We start from the raw sequence: 18189 nt of genomic DNA on the forward strand, positions 1-18189 counted from the left end.
GCCCAGTGTTTCTCAACCAGAGGGTTCATTGATCGGCGCCAGTCCGTGGGATGTAGCTTTCCTGTCGCTGAGATAGTTAAGTTACACTAATTGAGTCAGTTTACAGTGCTATTTTAATGTGAGTGTCCCCCATAGAGGAAAAGCCATAACTTGCTGGTCCCTGTCACAAGAGGCACCATAGCTTGTTGGTCCCAGCTGGCATAAAATAACTTTGAGAAACGACTACCTCATCAATGACAATCCGCCTATGGCCATTAGGTGATGATACACAGAGACGCCTCCCAAACCATATAGGAACATAAACCGGTAGGTAGTAGGCCCTGGACTACACCAGTTTTACAAAGATGAATTAACAATTTGGGCCATCATAATGATTAATTTTGCCCTGAAAATAACACTGTCTGAACATGCTTGTAAACTGCAGTTCTTAACATGCACAATTTGCACAGTATATGCTATGTTTGAAATAATACTTTTAACAAAGTTATAGCTAAACTACAGACAGCAGTGCAGCTCAGGACACCATGGAAAAATGGGAGAAAAGTGCCACGCTCCAAAATGAGCCACGACCCAAACTGAACCTCCAAAATGGCACGTCATCGTTTCCCATCACACACCGTTTCAGGAAGTTCCACGTCACTCGACAGTCCGTCCACAGAAAACGCAACACCGACTGGGACTATTCATAATTCATTCACATAAAAAGAGAGCCCACTGATAAAACATGGTAAGACAAGTGTACATTCGTTGTTGAAATATTTGTAGTCTGAATTGCATGTAACCGGTTTATAAAGCCGGTGTCGATTGTGACAGCCCAGCCATGTTAGCTAACTAGAAAACAAGCTAGTCCTCTGTAGCTAGCTAACATTAGGTATTTTACCATTTACCGACCTAGCTAGTCCGATTCATTATTATTTATTGGGGTGATAAAAGCTAAGCACTCGTCAGATAGCTAGATCATTTAGCAAGGATAATGCTAACTAGCTAACGTTGTGCTAGCTACGTCTATTCGTGGCAAGGATGCTCGTCTTTGCTAACTAGCTCAATGTCACATCTTTACTAAGCGTGAGCAGTTAGCTAACTAGTTCTTTCTACGTTGTGCGTGTAAAATCGTTTTATTTAGATGGTACGGTACCTTGATAGATATTGTGCTGCCAGTGTTGACGGTTTTTTGGATGTGATCATGAAGGATTATGAATTGGTCGTGTTTATAAGCAAACGTTATCACTTTTAGCAAACGTTAGCTGGCAAGCTAGCTAGCTCTCTGCAATCAGATGAGTACGTTGTGCACTGCCCTGTCTGTTTATTTGGATTGACTTGACATCTGTCTCAAAGCCTCTCAGGCTGGACATCAAGCGGAAGCTGACAGCCCGGTCAGACCGGGTGAAGAGTGTGGACCTCCACCCGACCGAGCCGTGGATGCTGGCCAGCCTGTACAATGGTAGTGTCTGCGTCTGGAACCATGAAACACAGGTACACACAGTTTGATGTTGAATATTTGCACAATGGCGATAAACAGCTCTAAGCTAAACTTGTATGCAATGAATGAGAATGTACAATTTGTAAATATATCCTTTCCAGACCTTGGTGAAGACCTTTGAAGTGTGTGACCTTCCAGTGAGAGCATCAAAGTTTGTAGCCAGGAAGAACTGGGTCATAACAGGAGCTGTGAGTGATGCTTTAAATTCAGGACAAGCATCTAGCTAATGAGAACTTTTGATGGTTTACCTTCCATGGAGACTACACGCTTACTGTATTTGCAGGGGTCATATGTCTTTCCTCCCTTCTCTGTGTAGGATGACATGCAGATCCGTGTGTTCAACTACAACACCCTGGAGAGGGTTCACATGTTTGAGGCCCACTCTGACTACATCCGTTGTATCGCCGTGCATCCCACCCAGCCCTACATCCTCACAAGCAGTGGTACACAATCAGTATCTTATCTTTTATGACTTGGGTCATTTTATACGTGGGTCAAATACATAAACTGATTATCTATCACACAAGTATTATATTAACTAATTGTTCCATCCTCTGTGTGTGTGAGTCCAGACGACATGCTGATTAAGCTGTGGGACTGGGAGAAGAAGTGGTCTTGCAGCCAGGTGTTCGAGGGCCACACCCACTACGTCATGCAGATCGTCATCAACCCTAAAGACAACAACCAATTTGCCAGCGCTTCTCTGGACAGAACCATCAAGGTAACACCAGACACTGTGTGTGTGTGTGTCTGTGTGTGCTTACAACAACCTAGTGTAGATGTTTGTGAATAGTGTGAGTGTATGTATTTGACTCACTCATCCTCTGCCCTATCCCAGGTTTGGCAGCTAGGCTCCTCTGCTCCTAACTTCACCCTTGAGGGCCATGAGAAAGGTGTCAACTGCATTGACTACTACAGTGGAGGGGACAAGCCCTACCTTATATCAGGAGCTGATGACCGCCTGGTCAAGATCTGGGACTACCAGGTAAGACGGCTGAGGAGTGAAACAAACACTTTTAGCCTGAGGATGCCAGTAACCTGTTCAGCAGATGGGTTTTCTGGTCTTTGATGATACTGTATCGGTCCAGGCAAATGTCTCACACTCCTGTCCTGTGTCTCTTCAGAACAAGACGTGTGTGCAGACCCTGGAGGGACACGCCCAGAATGTGTCGTGTGTCAGCTTTCACCCAGAGCTGCCCATCATCATCACAGGCTCAGAGGACGGTGAGTAAATACCTTATACACTCTTATTAGATTCTGACCCTTTGTAGATACTTGTTCTGTTCGTGGTGAGCAGACGAACGGCTATGTATTAACTCTACTCTATACAATGTGCGCATATTTTTACATATAACAACAAAAAAAAAGTGAGCACACAATCACAGTTCTGAAAGAAACCAATCGTTTCTCTGGTTCTATAGGCACTGTGCGCATCTGGCACTCGAGTACGTACCGTCTGGAGAGCACGCTGAACTACGGCATGGAGCGCGTGTGGTGTGTGTGTGGCCTGCGAGGCTCCAACAACGTGGCCCTGGGTTACGACGAAGGCAGCATCATCATCAAGGTGTGGAATATGGCCATATACACTACATGACCAAAAGTATGTGGACCTGCTAGTCGAACGTCTCATTCCAAAATCATGTCCCCCCCCCCCTGTTGCTATAACAGCCTCCACTAGCAGTCGGCGTTCCAATTCATCCCAAAGGTGTTCGATGGGGTTGAGGTCAGGGCTCTGTGCAGACCAGTCAAGTTCTTCCATACCGATCAACAAACCATTTCAGTATGGAACTCGCTTTGTGCATGGTGACATTGTCATGCTGAATCGGGAAAGGGCCTTCCCCAAACTGTTGCCACAAAGTTGGAAGCACAGAATCGTCTAGATGCCATTGTATGCTGTAGCGTTAACGTTTCCCTTCACTGGAACTAAGGGGCCTAGCTCGAACCATGAAAATCAGCCCCAGACCATTATCCCTCCTCCACCAAACTTTACAGTTTGCACTATGCATTTGGGCATGTAGTGTTCTCTTGGCATCCGTCAAACCCAGCTTCGTCCTTCGGACTGTCAGATGGTGAAGCGTGATTCATCGTTTCCACTGAGTCCAATGGCTGCAAGCATTACACCACTCCAGCCGACGCTTGGCATTCCGCATGGTGGTCTTAGGCTGCTCGACCATGGAAACCCATTTTGTGAAGCTCACGACAAATGGGTCTTGTGCTGACTTCGTTTCCAGAGGCAGTTTGAAAGTAGGTATTGAGTGTTGCAACCGAGGACAGATGATTTGTATGCACTACACACTTCTGCACTCGGTGGTTCCGTTCTGTGAGCTTGTGTGGCCTACCACTTCGCGGCTGAGTCATTGTTGCTCCTACACATTTCCAATTCACAATAACAGCACTTCCAGTTGACCGGGGTAGCTCTAGCAGGGCAGAAATTTGAAAAACGGACTTGTTGGCATCCTATGACGGTGCCACATTGAAAGTCACTGAGCTCCTCAATACGGGCTATTCTACTGCCAATGTTTGTCTATGGAGATTGCATGGCTGTGTGCTTGATTTTATACACCTGTCAGCAACGGGTGTGGCTGACAAACCCGAATCCACTAATTTGAAGGGGCATCCACATACTTTTGTGTATATGTGTATTTGTGCATAAGATTCAAAACTGAAGAACCCACCGATATTTCACAATACAGAGTTTGATAGAATTTCAGTTTGTACACATTGCGCACATGCTCTTTTTCAAAGTACCCTTCTATGTTGAAACAACTCCTTGGTGACATCTCTGAAAGCCACGGTACTCAGTCCATCCTCTCCTCCACCTCTCCTGCGTGCTGTAGCTGGGGCGTGAGGAGCCAGCCATGTCCATGGACACCAATGGGAAGATCATCTGGGCCAAGCACTCAGAGGTGCAGCAGGCCAACCTGAAGGCTATGGGCGACACCGAGATCAAGGACGGAGAGAGGCTGCCACTGGCCGTCAAAGACATGGGCAGCTGTGAGATCTACCCCCAGACCATTCAGCACAACCCCAACGGAAGGTCAGTCCGCACTGCATTGGAGTCCGACGTCAACCTTAATAAACGCCTTGCACAACAACTACATGTTAGTGTTTGTGTGCCACACGTTTTAAAGGCAAGTAAGTTGTTTTCAAATGTTTGGGGAAATATGATATTTATCCAAACACTTCATCTGTTGAAAATCTGGATATTTTATGGAGCCTCTCTTTAATCCAAATGTGTTTTTTGTTTGTGTTGTCAGGTTTGTTGTGGTGTGTGGAGACGGAGAGTACATCATCTACACTGCCATGGCACTGCGGAACAAGAGCTTCGGCTCAGCCCAGGAGTTTGTCTGGGCACACGACTCCTCAGAGTGAGTCCAAAACACACACATTCTTTGCTATGGATGGTTACTGTTTGTCAGTGGTTAATGTGCGTGGTTTGCGTTGTCGCAGGTATGCAATCAGAGAAAGCAACAGTGTGGTCAAAATCTTCAAGAACTTCAAAGAGAAGAAGTCTTTCAAGCCAGACTTTGGGGCTGAAGGTAAGTGGAAGAGATCAGATGCAGGTAGTTTGTAGTGTGGAAAAAGAGTACTGCATAAAAAAAATGATGGCCGTTTTGATGGAACCTGGCAGGCAACAGAAAACAAAAATGTTATTGGACATGTCCAGATAGCTTAACTGAGGGACTGTGTGTGTGTGTGTGCAGGTATCTATGGAGGCTTCTTGCTGGGCGTCAGGTCAGTGAACGGTCTGGCCTTCTATGACTGGGAGAACACAGAGCTGATCCGCCGCATTGAGATCCAGCCCAAACATGTAAGTACTGCTATAGAGGGAGCGGCATCTTTATCAGAATATAGATGGGTGCAAGAGTGTCCTAGCATGTACAAATGTTTGTCTTGGTCAATGTTTGTTTTTCCACCCAGTACCGTATTGGTAGAAATGGTCATATGACACAATTGCATTATCGTCATGAAATCAGGACTGTAAGCGAAGCATGAGAACACTTCATCTTTCCCTCTCTCTCGGGTTTGTAGATCTTCTGGTCAGACTCAGGGGAGTTGGTGTGTATAGCCACAGAGGAGTCCTTCTTCATCCTGCGCTACCTGTCCGAGAAAGTAGCCGCCTCCCAAGAGAACAACGAGGGAGTGACGGAGGACGGAATCGAAGACGCCTTTGAGGTGTGTGTGTGACAGGGTAATACTCGATATTACCTTGTACCTGTACTGACCTAGCAGATAGTCTGCAACTCTACATGCGAGGCTTATGGTTTCTACTGAAGACAAAGCACAATGCCTATAGCCATCCAGTAGAGGGCCCTAGACAACAGGGCACCAGTGAACACTCACCATCTGCCCTCCCTCCCTCCTCAATCTGTCTGCCATTTTGTGTCTTGATCCTCCAGGTCCAGGGGGAGATCCAGGAAGTGGTGAAGACAGGTCTGTGGGTGGGAGACTGCTTCATCTACACCAGCTCTGTCAACAGACTCAACTACTTTGTGGGGGGAGAGATTGTCACCATCGCTCACCTGGACAGGTACTGCGTACCAGGGTTGTATATTTATTATTGCACAGCGTAGCAATATATTTTGCAACGGAAAGCGATAAAACAAGCTTTTATTGGCCAAATTCGGGTAGGTCCTACCCGTTTTGGCCCATTTGCTTTCTAGTGAATACTACCCAGGGTTAAGAGACTGGAATAAGTGAAGCTCAATGTTGCTTTGGGTCTGACCCTGTTTTTTTGGGGGTGTAAGCACCAATGTTGACCAGAAACAATCTCTGAATATTCAAACGTTGCTTTTTGGAGAAGGATTAGACTAACTGTTAAGTCAGCTAATATTATCTTAATGTTAAGCTGAAAAATCCCCACTAGAGTGTCCTCTATAGGACAATATTTGAGTCCGACAAGTCATTTTGTGTTTGAAAGCAGCCGATGTGCTTAGGCTACATTGACATCGCATTCATCCTACAACAAGACCCCCCCCTACGTACAGCCTAACTTACTTAAAAAAAATACATTGAGGTAGTTTTCCAGACAAAGATTAAGCCTAGTACTATACTAGAAAGATCTTCCTATGAAAATATCTTCCTACTAAAAAGATCTTCCTCCATTGAGCATTTTTTTTAGTTTAGAACTAGGCTTCATCTGTGTCTGGGAAACCATCCCTAAAACTCCTTCTCAGTGTGTTTCCTTTTTAATTCCTATAACACATTATCGATCTACTCCATCCGTAGGACCATGTACCTGCTGGGCTACATCCCCAAGGACGACCGCCTGTACCTGGGCGATAAAGAGCTGAACATCGTCAGCTACTCCCTGCTGGTGTCTGTGCTGGAGTACCAGACAGCTGTGATGCGCAGGGACTTTGGCATGGCTGACAAAGTGTTGCCCACCATTCCCAAGGAACAGAGGACCCGTGTGGCCCACTTCCTGGAGAAACAGGTCAGAACCAGGAACTTCCTGTTAATGAAGGAAGTGAGGCGTGTAGAATGGGGTACTTTAACTCATATGGTGGAGCTGGGGGGGTGAGTAGATTCTAGCTAGACTATGGAATGTTATAGGGTGTCCAATTCAAAATGCATCTTTTGACCAAAGGGTAAAATAATTTTGTGTATATAACCCTCGGTCCAAACCTCATGTCTCAAAAGTTGAGTTTTTATCCTTGTAGGATGGCCAGAATTAGGGTGACTAAATTGATGGAGGCCAGAGAAGGGAAAAAAAAGTAATGAAATCAGGAAAATTACATTGCGTCAGCTAGATGGAATCTGTGCAAGGCTTAATTTCCCATTGAACTTGTCATCTTTCTTCTCAAGTCTGCAGGACATAAAACAATATAGAGTTAAGATGGATATCGATTTTGAGACATGACATGTAGTGTTTAAAAATAATATTTTAGTATAAGCTTCTCATATTAATCTTAAATTCCTGGTCTTTATAGGTTTCTTACATAAACAAACGTATCTCTGAAGCAGTGACTGTATACCAGGCTTTTTATTTTCAAAGCCTTTTACATTTGGTTCAGCTTGACATGCTAATTTTTAGCTTTTTTGCGATCCACTGAAACAACTTTAAAGACGACTACCACAAAATGTAAAATCCTCACAAGTTGTTACGATAAACCAGTACTGCTATGTCAAGAGCTCGGTGCTTATTATGGGATGTATTGGGTTACGAAATCAGACTTTTTGGATATAATGTCAATGATTAGTAATGGGGAGAAACATTTATACAGTTACATATCGGGATATTATTTTTGACGATAGATAATTCTGAGGTCTTCATCTTCAACACGAGTCGAGCTGAGTTTTGTGTGGCTGCTGTTATGTTGTGAGAACTGACTGTTAGTGTGAAATGTTATGTTGACTGATATGTTCTTTTTGGTCGTCCAGGGCTTCAAGCAGCAGGCTCTGGCCGTGTCGTCAGATTCAGAGCACAGGTTTGAGCTGGCCCTGCAGCTTGGGGAGTTGAAGATCGCCTATCAGCTGGCTGTGGAGGCAGAGGTGAGATCTACAGTACACTAGGCTATGGAGAGACCACTTCACACACACTACAAGAGAGTTCAAAGACTAAATCAAATCCAATGTTATTTAAAATACCCAAGAATGGAGCTATATACACAGGGAGTACCAGGTCAATGTGGAGCTATATACACAGGGAGTACCAGGTCAATGTGGAGCTATATACACAGGGAGTACCAGGTCAATGTGGAGCTATATACAGGGAGTACCAGGTCAATGTGGAGCTATATACACAGGGAGCACCAGGTCAATGTGGAGCTATATACACAGGGAGCACCAGGTCAATGTGGAGCTATATACACAGGGAGCACCAGGTCAATGTGGAGCTATATACAGGGAGTACCAGGTCAATGTGGAGCTATATACAGGGAGCACCAGGTCAATGTGGAGCTATATACACAGGGAGCACCAGGTCAATGTGGAGCTATATACACAGGGAGCACCAGGTCAATGTGGAGCTATATACAGGGAGCACCAGGTCAATGTGGAGCTATATACAGGGAGCACCAGGTCAATGTGGAGCTATATATACAGGGAGTACCAGGTCAATGTGGAGCTATATATACAGGGAGTACAAGGTCAATGTGGAGCTATATACACAGGGAGCACCAGGTCAATGTGGAGCTATATACACAGGGAGCACCAGGTCAATGTGGAGCTATATACACAGGGAGCACCAGGTCAATGTGGAGCTATATACACAGGGAGCACCAGGTCAATGTGGAGCTATATAGACAGGGAGCACCAGGTCAATGTGGAGCTATATACACAGGGAGCACCAGGTCAATGTGGAGCTATATACACAGGGAGCACCAGGTCAATGTGGAGCTATATACACAGGGAGCACCAGGTCAATGTGGAGCTATATACACAGGGAGCACCAGGTCAATGTGGAGCTATATACACAGGGAGCACCAGGTCAATGTGGAGCTATATACACAGGGAGCACCAGGTCAATGTGGAGCTATATACACAGGGAGCACCAGGTCAATCTGGAGCTATATACACAGGGAGCACCAGGTCAATCTGGAGCTATACAAGGTATTTGAGGTAGATATGTACATGAAGGCAGGGCAAAGTGACTAGTCATCAGGATGGATAATAAGAGTAAAATAAAGAACATTGTAGCAGCAGCAAATGAGTGGTTGTGTATGTGGTTTGGATACACTTAGTGTACAAAACCTTAAGAACACCTTTAATATTGAGTTGCACCCCTCCTTTTGCCCTCAGAAAAGCCTCCATTCGTCGGGGCATGGACTCTACAAGGTGTCAAAAGCGTTCCACAGGGGTGCTGGCCCATGTTGATTCCAATGCTTCAGTTGTGTCAACTTGGCTGGATGTCATTTGGGTGGTGGAACATGCTTGATACACACGGGCAGCTGTTAAGTGTGAAACCCAGCAGCGTTGCAGTTCTTGACACAAACTGGTGCGCCTGGCACCTACCACCATACCCCGTTCAAAGGCACTTAAATCTTTTGTCTTGCCCTATTCACCCTCTGAATGGCACACACTCAATAACCTTTCTCCTTCATCTACATTAGTAGAGGGATGTACAGTCGTGGCCAAAAATTGATAATGACACAAATATTAATTTTCAAAGACTACTGCCTCAGTTTGTATGATGACAATTTGCATATACTCCAGAATGTTATGAATAGTGATCAGATGAATTGCAATTCATTGCAAAGTCCTTATTTGCCATGCAAAGGAACTGACTCCCAAAAAACATTTCCACTGCATTTCAGCCCTGCCACAAAAGGACCAGCTGACATCATGTCAGTGATTCTCTCGTTAACCTCTATGGGCTAGGTGGGACGCTTGCGTCCCACCTACTCAACAGCCAGTGTAATCCCGTGGCGCGTTATTCAAATTCCTCAAATGCAAAAACTTCAATTTTTCAAACATATGACTATTTTACACCATTTTAAAGATAAGACTCTCGTTAATCTAACCACACTGTCCGATTTCAAAAAGGCTTTACAATGAAAGCAAAACATTAGATTATGTCAGCAGAGTACCCAGCCAGAAATAATCAGACACCCATTTTTCAAGCTAGCATATAATGTCACATAAACCACAGCTAAATGTAGCACTAACCTTTGATGATCTTCATCAGATGACAACCCTAGGACAATATGTTATACAATACATGCATGTTTTGTTCAATCAAGTTCATATTTATATCAAAAAACAGCTTTTTACATTAGCATGTGACTAGCATTCCCACCGAACACTGCCGGTGAATTTACTAAATTACTCACGATAAACGTTCACAAAAAGCATAACAATTATTTTAAGAATTATAGATACAGAACTCCTCTATGCAGTCGATATGTCCGATTTTAAAATAGCTTTTCGGTGAAAGCACATTTTGCAATATTCTCAGTAGATAGCCCGGCATCACAGGGCTAGCTATTCAGACACCCAGCAAGTTTAGCACTCATCAAAGTCAGATTTACTATGAGAAAAATGTTATTACCTTTGCTGTCTTCGTCAGAATGCACTCCCAGGACTTCTACTTCAATAACAAATGTTGGTTTGGTTCAAAATAATCCATAGTTATATCCAAACAGCGGTGTTTTGTTCGTGCGTTCAAGACACTATCCGAAAGGGTAAATAAGGGTGACGAGCATGGCGCAATTCGTGACAAAAAAATTCTAAATATTCCATTACCGTACTTCGAAGCATGTCAACCGCTGTTTAAAATAAATTTTTATGGCATTTTTCTCATAAAAAAGCGATAATATTCCGACCGGGAATCTGCGTTTAGGTAAACAGACGAAAGAAAATAAAGCATTCGGTCGACTCGGGCACGCGCCTAAGCCCATAGTACTCTGATCGGCCACTTGCCAAAAGCGATAATGTGTTTCAGCCAGAGGCTGCCTCGATATCGTTCAGCTTTTTCCCGGGCTCTGAGAGCCTATGGGAGCCGTAGGAAGTGTCACGTTATTGCAAAGATCCTCAGTCTTCAATAAAAAGAGCCAAGATGAAACACAATTTCTCAGACAGGCCACTTCCTGCATGGAATCTTCTCAGGTTTTGGCCTGCCATATGAGTTCTCTTATACTCACAGACACCATTCAAACAGTTTTAGAAACTTTAGGGTGTTTTCTATCCAAAGCCAATAATTATATGCATATTCTAGTTACTGGGCAGGAGTAGTAACCAGATTAAATCGGGTACGTTTTTTATCCGGCCGTGTCAATACTGCCCCCTAGCCCTAACAGGTTAACACAGGTGTGAGTGTTGATGAGGACAAGGCTGGAGATCACTCTGTCATGCTGATTGACTTCGAATAACACTGGAAGCTTCAAAAGGAGGGTGGTGCTTGGAATCATTGTTCTTCCTCTGTCAACCATGGTTACCGGCAAGGAAACACGTGCTGTCATTGCTTTGCACAAAAAAAAAAGGCTTCACAGGCAAGGATATTGCTGCCGGTAAGATTGCACCTAAATCAACCATTTATCGGATCATCAAGAACTTCAAGGAGAGTGGTTCAATTGTTGTGAAGAAGGCTTCAGGGCGCCCAAGAAAGTCCAGCAAGTGCCAGGACCGTTTCCTAAAGTTGATTCAGCTGCGGGATCGGGTCACCACCAGTACAGAGCTTGCTCAGGAATGGTAGCAGGCAGGTGTGAGTGCATCTGCACGCACAGTGAGGCGAAGACGTTGAGGATGGCCTGGTGTCAAGAAGGGCAGCAAAGAGGCCACTTCTCTCCAGGAAAAACATCAGGGGCAGACTGATATTCTGCAAAAGGTACAGGGATTGGACTGCTGAGGACTGGGTTAGTCATTTTCTCTGATGAATCCCCTTTCTGATTGTTTTGGGCATCCGGAAAAAAGCTTGTCCGGAGAAGACAAGGTGAGCGCTACCATCAGTCCTGTGCCATGCCAACAGTAAAGCGTCCTGAGACCATGTATGTGTGGGGTTGCTTCTCAGTGAAGGGAGTGGGCTCACTCACAATTTTGCCTAAGAACACAGCCATGAGTAAAGAATGGTACCAAAACATCCTCCGAGAGCAATTTCTCCCAACCATTCAGGAACAGTTTGGTGACGAGCAATGCCTTTTCCAGCATGATGGAGCACCTTGCCATAAGGCAAAAGTGATAACTAAGTGGCTCGGGGAACAAAACATTGATATTTTGGGTCCATGGCCAGGAAATCCCATTGAGAACTTGTGGTCAATCCCCAAGAGGCGGGTGGACAAACACAAACCCACAAATTCTGACAAACTCCAAGCATTGATTATGCAAGAATGGGCTGCCATCAGTCAGGATGTGGCCCAGAAGTTAATTGACAGCATGCTAGGGCGGATTGCAGAGGTCTTGAAAAAGAAGGGTCAACACTGCAAATATTGACTCTTTGCATCAACTTCATGTAATTGTCAATAAAAGCCTTTGACACTTCTGAAATGCTTGTAATTATACTTCAGTATTCCATAGTAACATCTGACAAAAGTATCTAAAGACACTGAAGCAGCAAACTTTGTGAAAATTAATATTTTTGTCATTCTCAAAACTTTTGGCCACGACTATAGACAGCCGTGATGATTATGGATGAGAACTCTCTTGGTAGATAAAGGTCTGCAGCTTACCATGAGGTAATCTATGTAGGGCTGTTGAGGAGACTGTATTACCGGCGGTCACGATTCACTAAGGCAGTCAAATTCCACGTGACGTTTAGTCACGGTAATTAAGGCTACTCTGATGCTGCTGCTGGTCATTAGTAGCCTACCAAACTTGCTAACTGCCTGGTACTCAGCACTCTATTGTCCCTCTAATCACTCTGACATCAATTCAAATGTAATCGAAAGTCTAATCAAACACTTAGTGAAAGCTCATGTTGCGCATCATTTCTATTGGCTATGTAATTATAAGAAAACGGAGTGATGGCCTTTAATAAAGGTCAGCTTTCTATAGGCTAGGCCTACTATATTTATTTCTCAACATTCCTAATATTAAGCACATTGCTTCTCTTTACAACAGGAGTAATAGCCTACCTGGCTGGCATGAAAATGAACCACGGGAAAAGCGTCCTCCATTCGCTTTAAATGCATAGATGCCATGTATTTTTTCCCCCTGCCCGTTTTGAGACGGGTGCATGATAATGGTCCATTCTAAATCCAAACAAATTTCACACATATATTATTTAGTATATGTAAAGACAAGATTAAATCAAGAATGGTCTAATGGGTGTCAATATTATCCTACCACTTGTGAATGATGCCCAGCATAAGACTTATTTTCATCATAGTCGCACCCCTCATGTAGCCTAGCCCATAGGCCTATATGTTTTGTATCACAACTAAAGTGGCCAAATAACTTCTTTAAAATGAAGCACATTAATCCGCTTTACAAGGGGGTGCAGAGCCTAACTGGCATACATAAGCTGGGTGTGAGTTTCAAGTTTTGGGGAAGATAATTTTCACCATAAAAATGCACCTTTTATAATAAAAGCATTACATGCATAATCACATTTGCGGTTACTTTTAATAATGGTGTTTTCCCACTAACGGGGGGGTGTTATAATTAGAATATTTAGGGCACAACAGCCACTGGCTGCAGAAGATGTGGATTACGGCCACACAAAAAGGGATGCCCCGGGAAAGTTCAGGCATTGTGCCTTTTCAAGTGACTTTTTTTTCCTAATCATTATTAGAGTTGCATCATGCAACCTTACAATGTATTAAAAATCAGAACATAGCCCAACGTTTGTAGAACAACTAAAGTTACATTAATAACTCTAAATTTAAGCATATATGAGTTATTTAACCGCTCAACACAGAATAGCTGCATGTGCGCGCTCCATCGTTTTGGAGAAAATATCCTTTTCTATTTTATTCAGCTTTGTTCAATTGTATTCATACTATAAAATAATGCCACGGAATTCTAAGAAAATTGTGTCTGCTAAGTGAACTAGTGTAGCACACAGCCATATGGCATAACCAGATCAGGACATCTGAGTATGCGATTCTATTCTTCTGAAATGTACTAAAAAAAATTAATGTTTCTTTAGACCTGTCTAAAATAAGATTTATTGTGAAGGTGTAGGCTATATTACATGGATTTATTAGACTTTTAAAAATGTAGATGTTCCAAAGGTCTGCATCAGGGGCTTGATGCTAAATGTGTTAAATAACGGTCAATTATCGCGAGACCGGCAGTTATTTGCTTGACAATCACCAGCGGACAACATTTTCTGATCGCCACAGCCCTAGTTCTATATCAGCAGAGCAAAATCTTGAGGTTTCCTTCACACTGGAAGCAGCACACCAGTTGTTATTTATGAAAAAACACACCCCTCCTCCTTTAGACTTGCCTGAAGTTGCCAACCGATCATGTACTACGTGTATAGCGCCATCATACATGTCAGTCGTTCACCAATGAGTTATTCAATACTGAAGACTAGTATCTGCTCGGTTTAAATCTATTCAGTCAACATCTGATTTAGATCTGAATGGATTGTGTACTCAATCAAATCGTTAAATGTATTAACCGTCCTTCAGCTAGGCAGCCCTGTACCAAAAAGTGCTGAACTATGATTGTTTTAGCGTCCAACTCCATACAATATTAGTCTAACTGACAGTACTGTATAACATGTATATAACATTAGAACCGTTTCCTTTTTCTCTGGTGGCAGTCGGAGCAGAAGTGGAAGCAGCTGGCAGAGCTGGCCATCAGTAAGTGCCAGTTTAGCCTGGCCCAGGAGTGCCTCCACCATGCCCAGGACTACGGCGGCCTGCTGCTGCTCGCCACGGCCTCGGGCAACGCCGCTATGGTGGGCAAGCTGGCCGAGGGCGCTGAGCGGGACGGCAAGAACAACGTGGCCTTCATGACTTATTTCCTGCAGGGAAAGTGAGTACAAGGGAGGGTAGAAGGGGGTCCACGACGATGTCATATCCAGCTCAGTTACATATCCAGCTTTCTTAAATACAGTAGTATTTTAATAAGTTACAATAAGGTATAGGGAATCCTACATGACACTACTCCTGTATGTTTGATCTTTGGTGGGAGCATGTGATCAGTAGCAGTGATTTGGACCTCTCTCTGGTACTGGTCTCAGTCTCCTGTCTGTTTTCCCCCAGACTGGACCACTGTCTGGAGCTGTTGATCCGGACCAACCGGCTGCCCGAGGCGGCCTTCCTGGCCCGCACCTACCTGCCCAGCCAGGTGTCCAGGGTGGTCAAGCTGTGGAGGGAGAGCCTGGCCAAGGTCAACCAGAAGGCGGCCGAGTCGCTGGCCGACCCCACCGAGTATGAGAACCTGTTCCCCGGTCTGAAGGAGTCGTTTGTGGCCGAGCAGTTCCTCCGGGAGACCTGCCTGGGCAACTCCCGGCCAGCCACCGACTACCCTCTGGTCACAGTGAGTGGTGGGGGTTCGATGTGGGACTGTAGAGATGAAATGGAAATATCTGGCTTGCAAATCTCTAAACTCAATGCAAACTATGGATGTGTATTTGCTGCACAGGAGGAGTCCAACTTGAATACGTAGTAATCCCTATCGCTCCCATTGCAGTCTTTCTACTTATTTACTCACATTATCCATATCTTGCCCTCTTTTCTCCAGCCCAATGAAGATCGTAATATACTAGAGGATGCCACGCGCTACGAGCCCAAAGGAGTTCCCCTCTCACTTGCCACACTGGTACCGGTAAGTCTGCTTCTGAGACCTTCACTATACAGTTAAAGTAATAGCCGACTTGATTAAAGGCCTTTTATTTAGATCCACACAGACTAGGTGGTTTTTTTCCATCATAGGCCTGGAAGTTAGAGTAGAGTTTCACATCTAGAAATGGCCTCATGTGTTGGCTGGCTCGATGGGCAAGCCCGAAGACAGCTGAGACACTGGAAACAGAGTCCTGCTCATGCCTGTGTGTCTGTCAACAGGGTGAAGATGGCAGGGAGGAGGAGACCACGTTGGCTGCTGGAGTGCTGGCGTCCGTGTTGACGGCCCCCGTGATCCCCTCGGAGCCAGAGCCTGAGACTGCACCTGAAGAGGAGGAGGAGGCGAGCCCCGGTTCATCTGAGGCACTGAAGAACAAGGTAGGCAACGGTCTCCCTAGAAAGACAGTACGGCATGCTCTGGACAAGTAATGCACTGTACCCGGCGAGAAGAACGGGAGATGTATAAATGTAACCCGTTGCTGTGTTATTTCACGCTGTGTTATTTCCCCCCAGGCCCTGGACGAACTTGAAGATGACCTGGACAACATGGAGCTGGAAGACATCGATACCACAGACGTTAACCTGGATGCCACAGACATTAACCTGGATGACGACTTCTTAGACGACTGAGAACCCCCCCCCCCGCTATGAATTTATTTAAGAGACCAACCCCCTTTTTGTATGTACTTGTGTTTTGTTAGTCCTACAGTGTTTGGAAGACTGAGTAGATGATGAATCCATGCGAGGGGAAAGAGGCAAATTATACGTCTTGATTCTTAAGCAGATTTTATACTTCATCCAGGGCCTTACCTTCACTAACTATCCGTGCATTGAGCTATATATTTACTCTCTGTATGTGTACAATGATAAATCACTGTTCATTTACGCCTAATAAATTGCTATTGCTGTACATTTGAACACTGGTGTTGTCGGGTTTGACATTTTTGGGCCCATACGGGATTTCATCATTAGATGCTGGCTTTTAAACTGAAACTCTAAAGTTAAATATTCCATGATTCTTTATATTTGGTGTCAGTGCTTTATCAGCAAAACATTCTTGCCTTCACAGTTGACTTATGTTATGGTTAACTGTTTTTAGCTTCAGCGGATGTATTCATTTTTCCATTCCTTATGTATAAAATTAGCTGGTTTTAAATGTTATGTCAATCAAATTACTCTAAAGCAACTATTGACATACCAGTAAGCCATCTTAAAGGGATCGTTCACCCAAATTATAAAATTACATTGATTTCCTTACCCTGTAAGCAGTCTATGGGCAAGGAATGACATCAATCCATGCTTTGGTTTTGTTTACCTGACCATTGTTTTTTTTAGCATTTGTCGCACAAATGCTAGTCAATGGTACCTATATTAGCATTTTTGCAGTTCATTTTCAAATCATCCTAAAGTATGAACTCGATTGTGTAACTCGGAAGTTACTTCAAATTGCTTTTGTTTACCTGGCCACCATTTCAAATGCTAAGCATGTATTGCTGTCATACCTTATCTATAGAGTAGACCGCTTACAGCAGGGGTGTCAAACTCAATCCATGGAGGGCCTAGTGTCTGCTGGTGTTTGGTTGTTCCTTTCAATTAAGACCTAGACAACCAGGTGAGGGGAGTTCCTTACTAATCAGTGACCTTAATTCATCAATCAGGTCCAAGGGATGAGGGAAAACCCACAGACACTCTGTGGAATGAGTTTGACACGTGGCTTACAGGGTTAGGACATTTTGTAGTTTTGGTGCACTATCCCTTTAAAGGTTTCCGTATTTACCAGTAGCTACATAACTAAATGCTGCAATCATAACCAAGTGGGGAAGTGGTAATTACCAGTTGTGAATTCGTAAATACCAGTTGGATGCATTCATGTGCTTTGAGCTTGTTGAGAAATGCCGATTGGTTAATGGCCAACAAGCTGCGTCAAACACAAACTAAAAGTACCGCTATCATGCTTGTAAAGGAAAACAAAATTAATATTGCTTTTTATAAATTATGTTTTAATATATTCAAACTGATCAATTCTGTTATCTGACGTCAGAGATCAGCATTTGGGAGAGGTCGGAGCTCAGAGATGATAGTTTCCGACTGGTAATTACTAGTTGGAGGGGCATTCAAGTGGATTTTTCCCAGTCGTATGTGGTAAATACCACTTTCAACTTGTTTATGAATGCAGCATAATAAAGGGAAAACTAATCTTGTCATGTTCAGCAGGCCAAACCATTGCGGAACATTCAGAAAATGTTTATGTAGAACGCCCACTCTATTATATGTTATTTGAATCCTGCACAGATTCAACCACAACGTTTGATTCAACAATCCACCATGTCAAACAGAGAATTACTACACTCCCCAAAGTCAAAAAGACTATTAGTACTAGCTATGAGTGTGGGTGTCTGCGCAGCCTAACTGCAATGTAGTCAATCTTTAAAGTTCACCCCCCTCAAGGGTTTTGTCTAGATATAGTATATGTGACAGGTTAAAGGAAATACTCATAGCCTGTTATACATTAAAAAGTATTAGTAAGTTCATAGT

At 44.0% G+C, this 18189-nt stretch overlaps 1 protein-coding gene across 1 annotated transcript; it reads left to right on the plus strand.

The window, feature by feature from the left end:
• Positions 1–589: 589 nt before the first annotated feature.
• On the plus strand, positions 590–16572 carry LOC106569002 (coatomer subunit beta'). Its single transcript, XM_045693930.1, has 21 exons — positions 590–727; positions 1336–1473; positions 1582–1668; positions 1797–1923; positions 2053–2201; positions 2319–2465; positions 2605–2704; positions 2902–3044; positions 4318–4517; positions 4738–4848; positions 4931–5019; positions 5185–5291; positions 5513–5656; positions 5881–6011; positions 6710–6917; positions 7865–7975; positions 14631–14845; positions 15076–15352; positions 15557–15640; positions 15877–16032; positions 16168–16572. Exons 1-21 carry the CDS (start codon positions 725–727, stop codon positions 16282–16284), a joined length of 2844 nt encoding a protein of 947 aa, XP_045549886.1. The 5' UTR covers positions 590–724; the 3' UTR covers positions 16285–16572.
• Positions 16573–18189: the final 1617 nt, after the last annotated feature.

Source organism: Salmo salar, chromosome ssa14 (genome assembly GCF_905237065.1).
Source record: "Salmo salar chromosome ssa14, Ssal_v3.1, whole genome shotgun sequence".
NCBI lineage: Eukaryota > Metazoa > Chordata > Actinopteri > Salmoniformes > Salmonidae > Salmo > Salmo salar.

Excerpts from the sequence above, each read along its gene's own strand:
- LOC106569002 (XM_045693930.1), top strand. Across the intron at positions 3,045-4,317 it reads AAGGCAGCATCATCATCAAG|CTGGGGCGTGAGGAGCCAGC; the intron begins GTGTGGAATATG and ends TGCGTGCTGTAG. Across the intron at positions 5,657-5,880 it reads GAATCGAAGACGCCTTTGAG|GTCCAGGGGGAGATCCAGGA; the intron begins GTGTGTGTGTGA and ends TTGATCCTCCAG.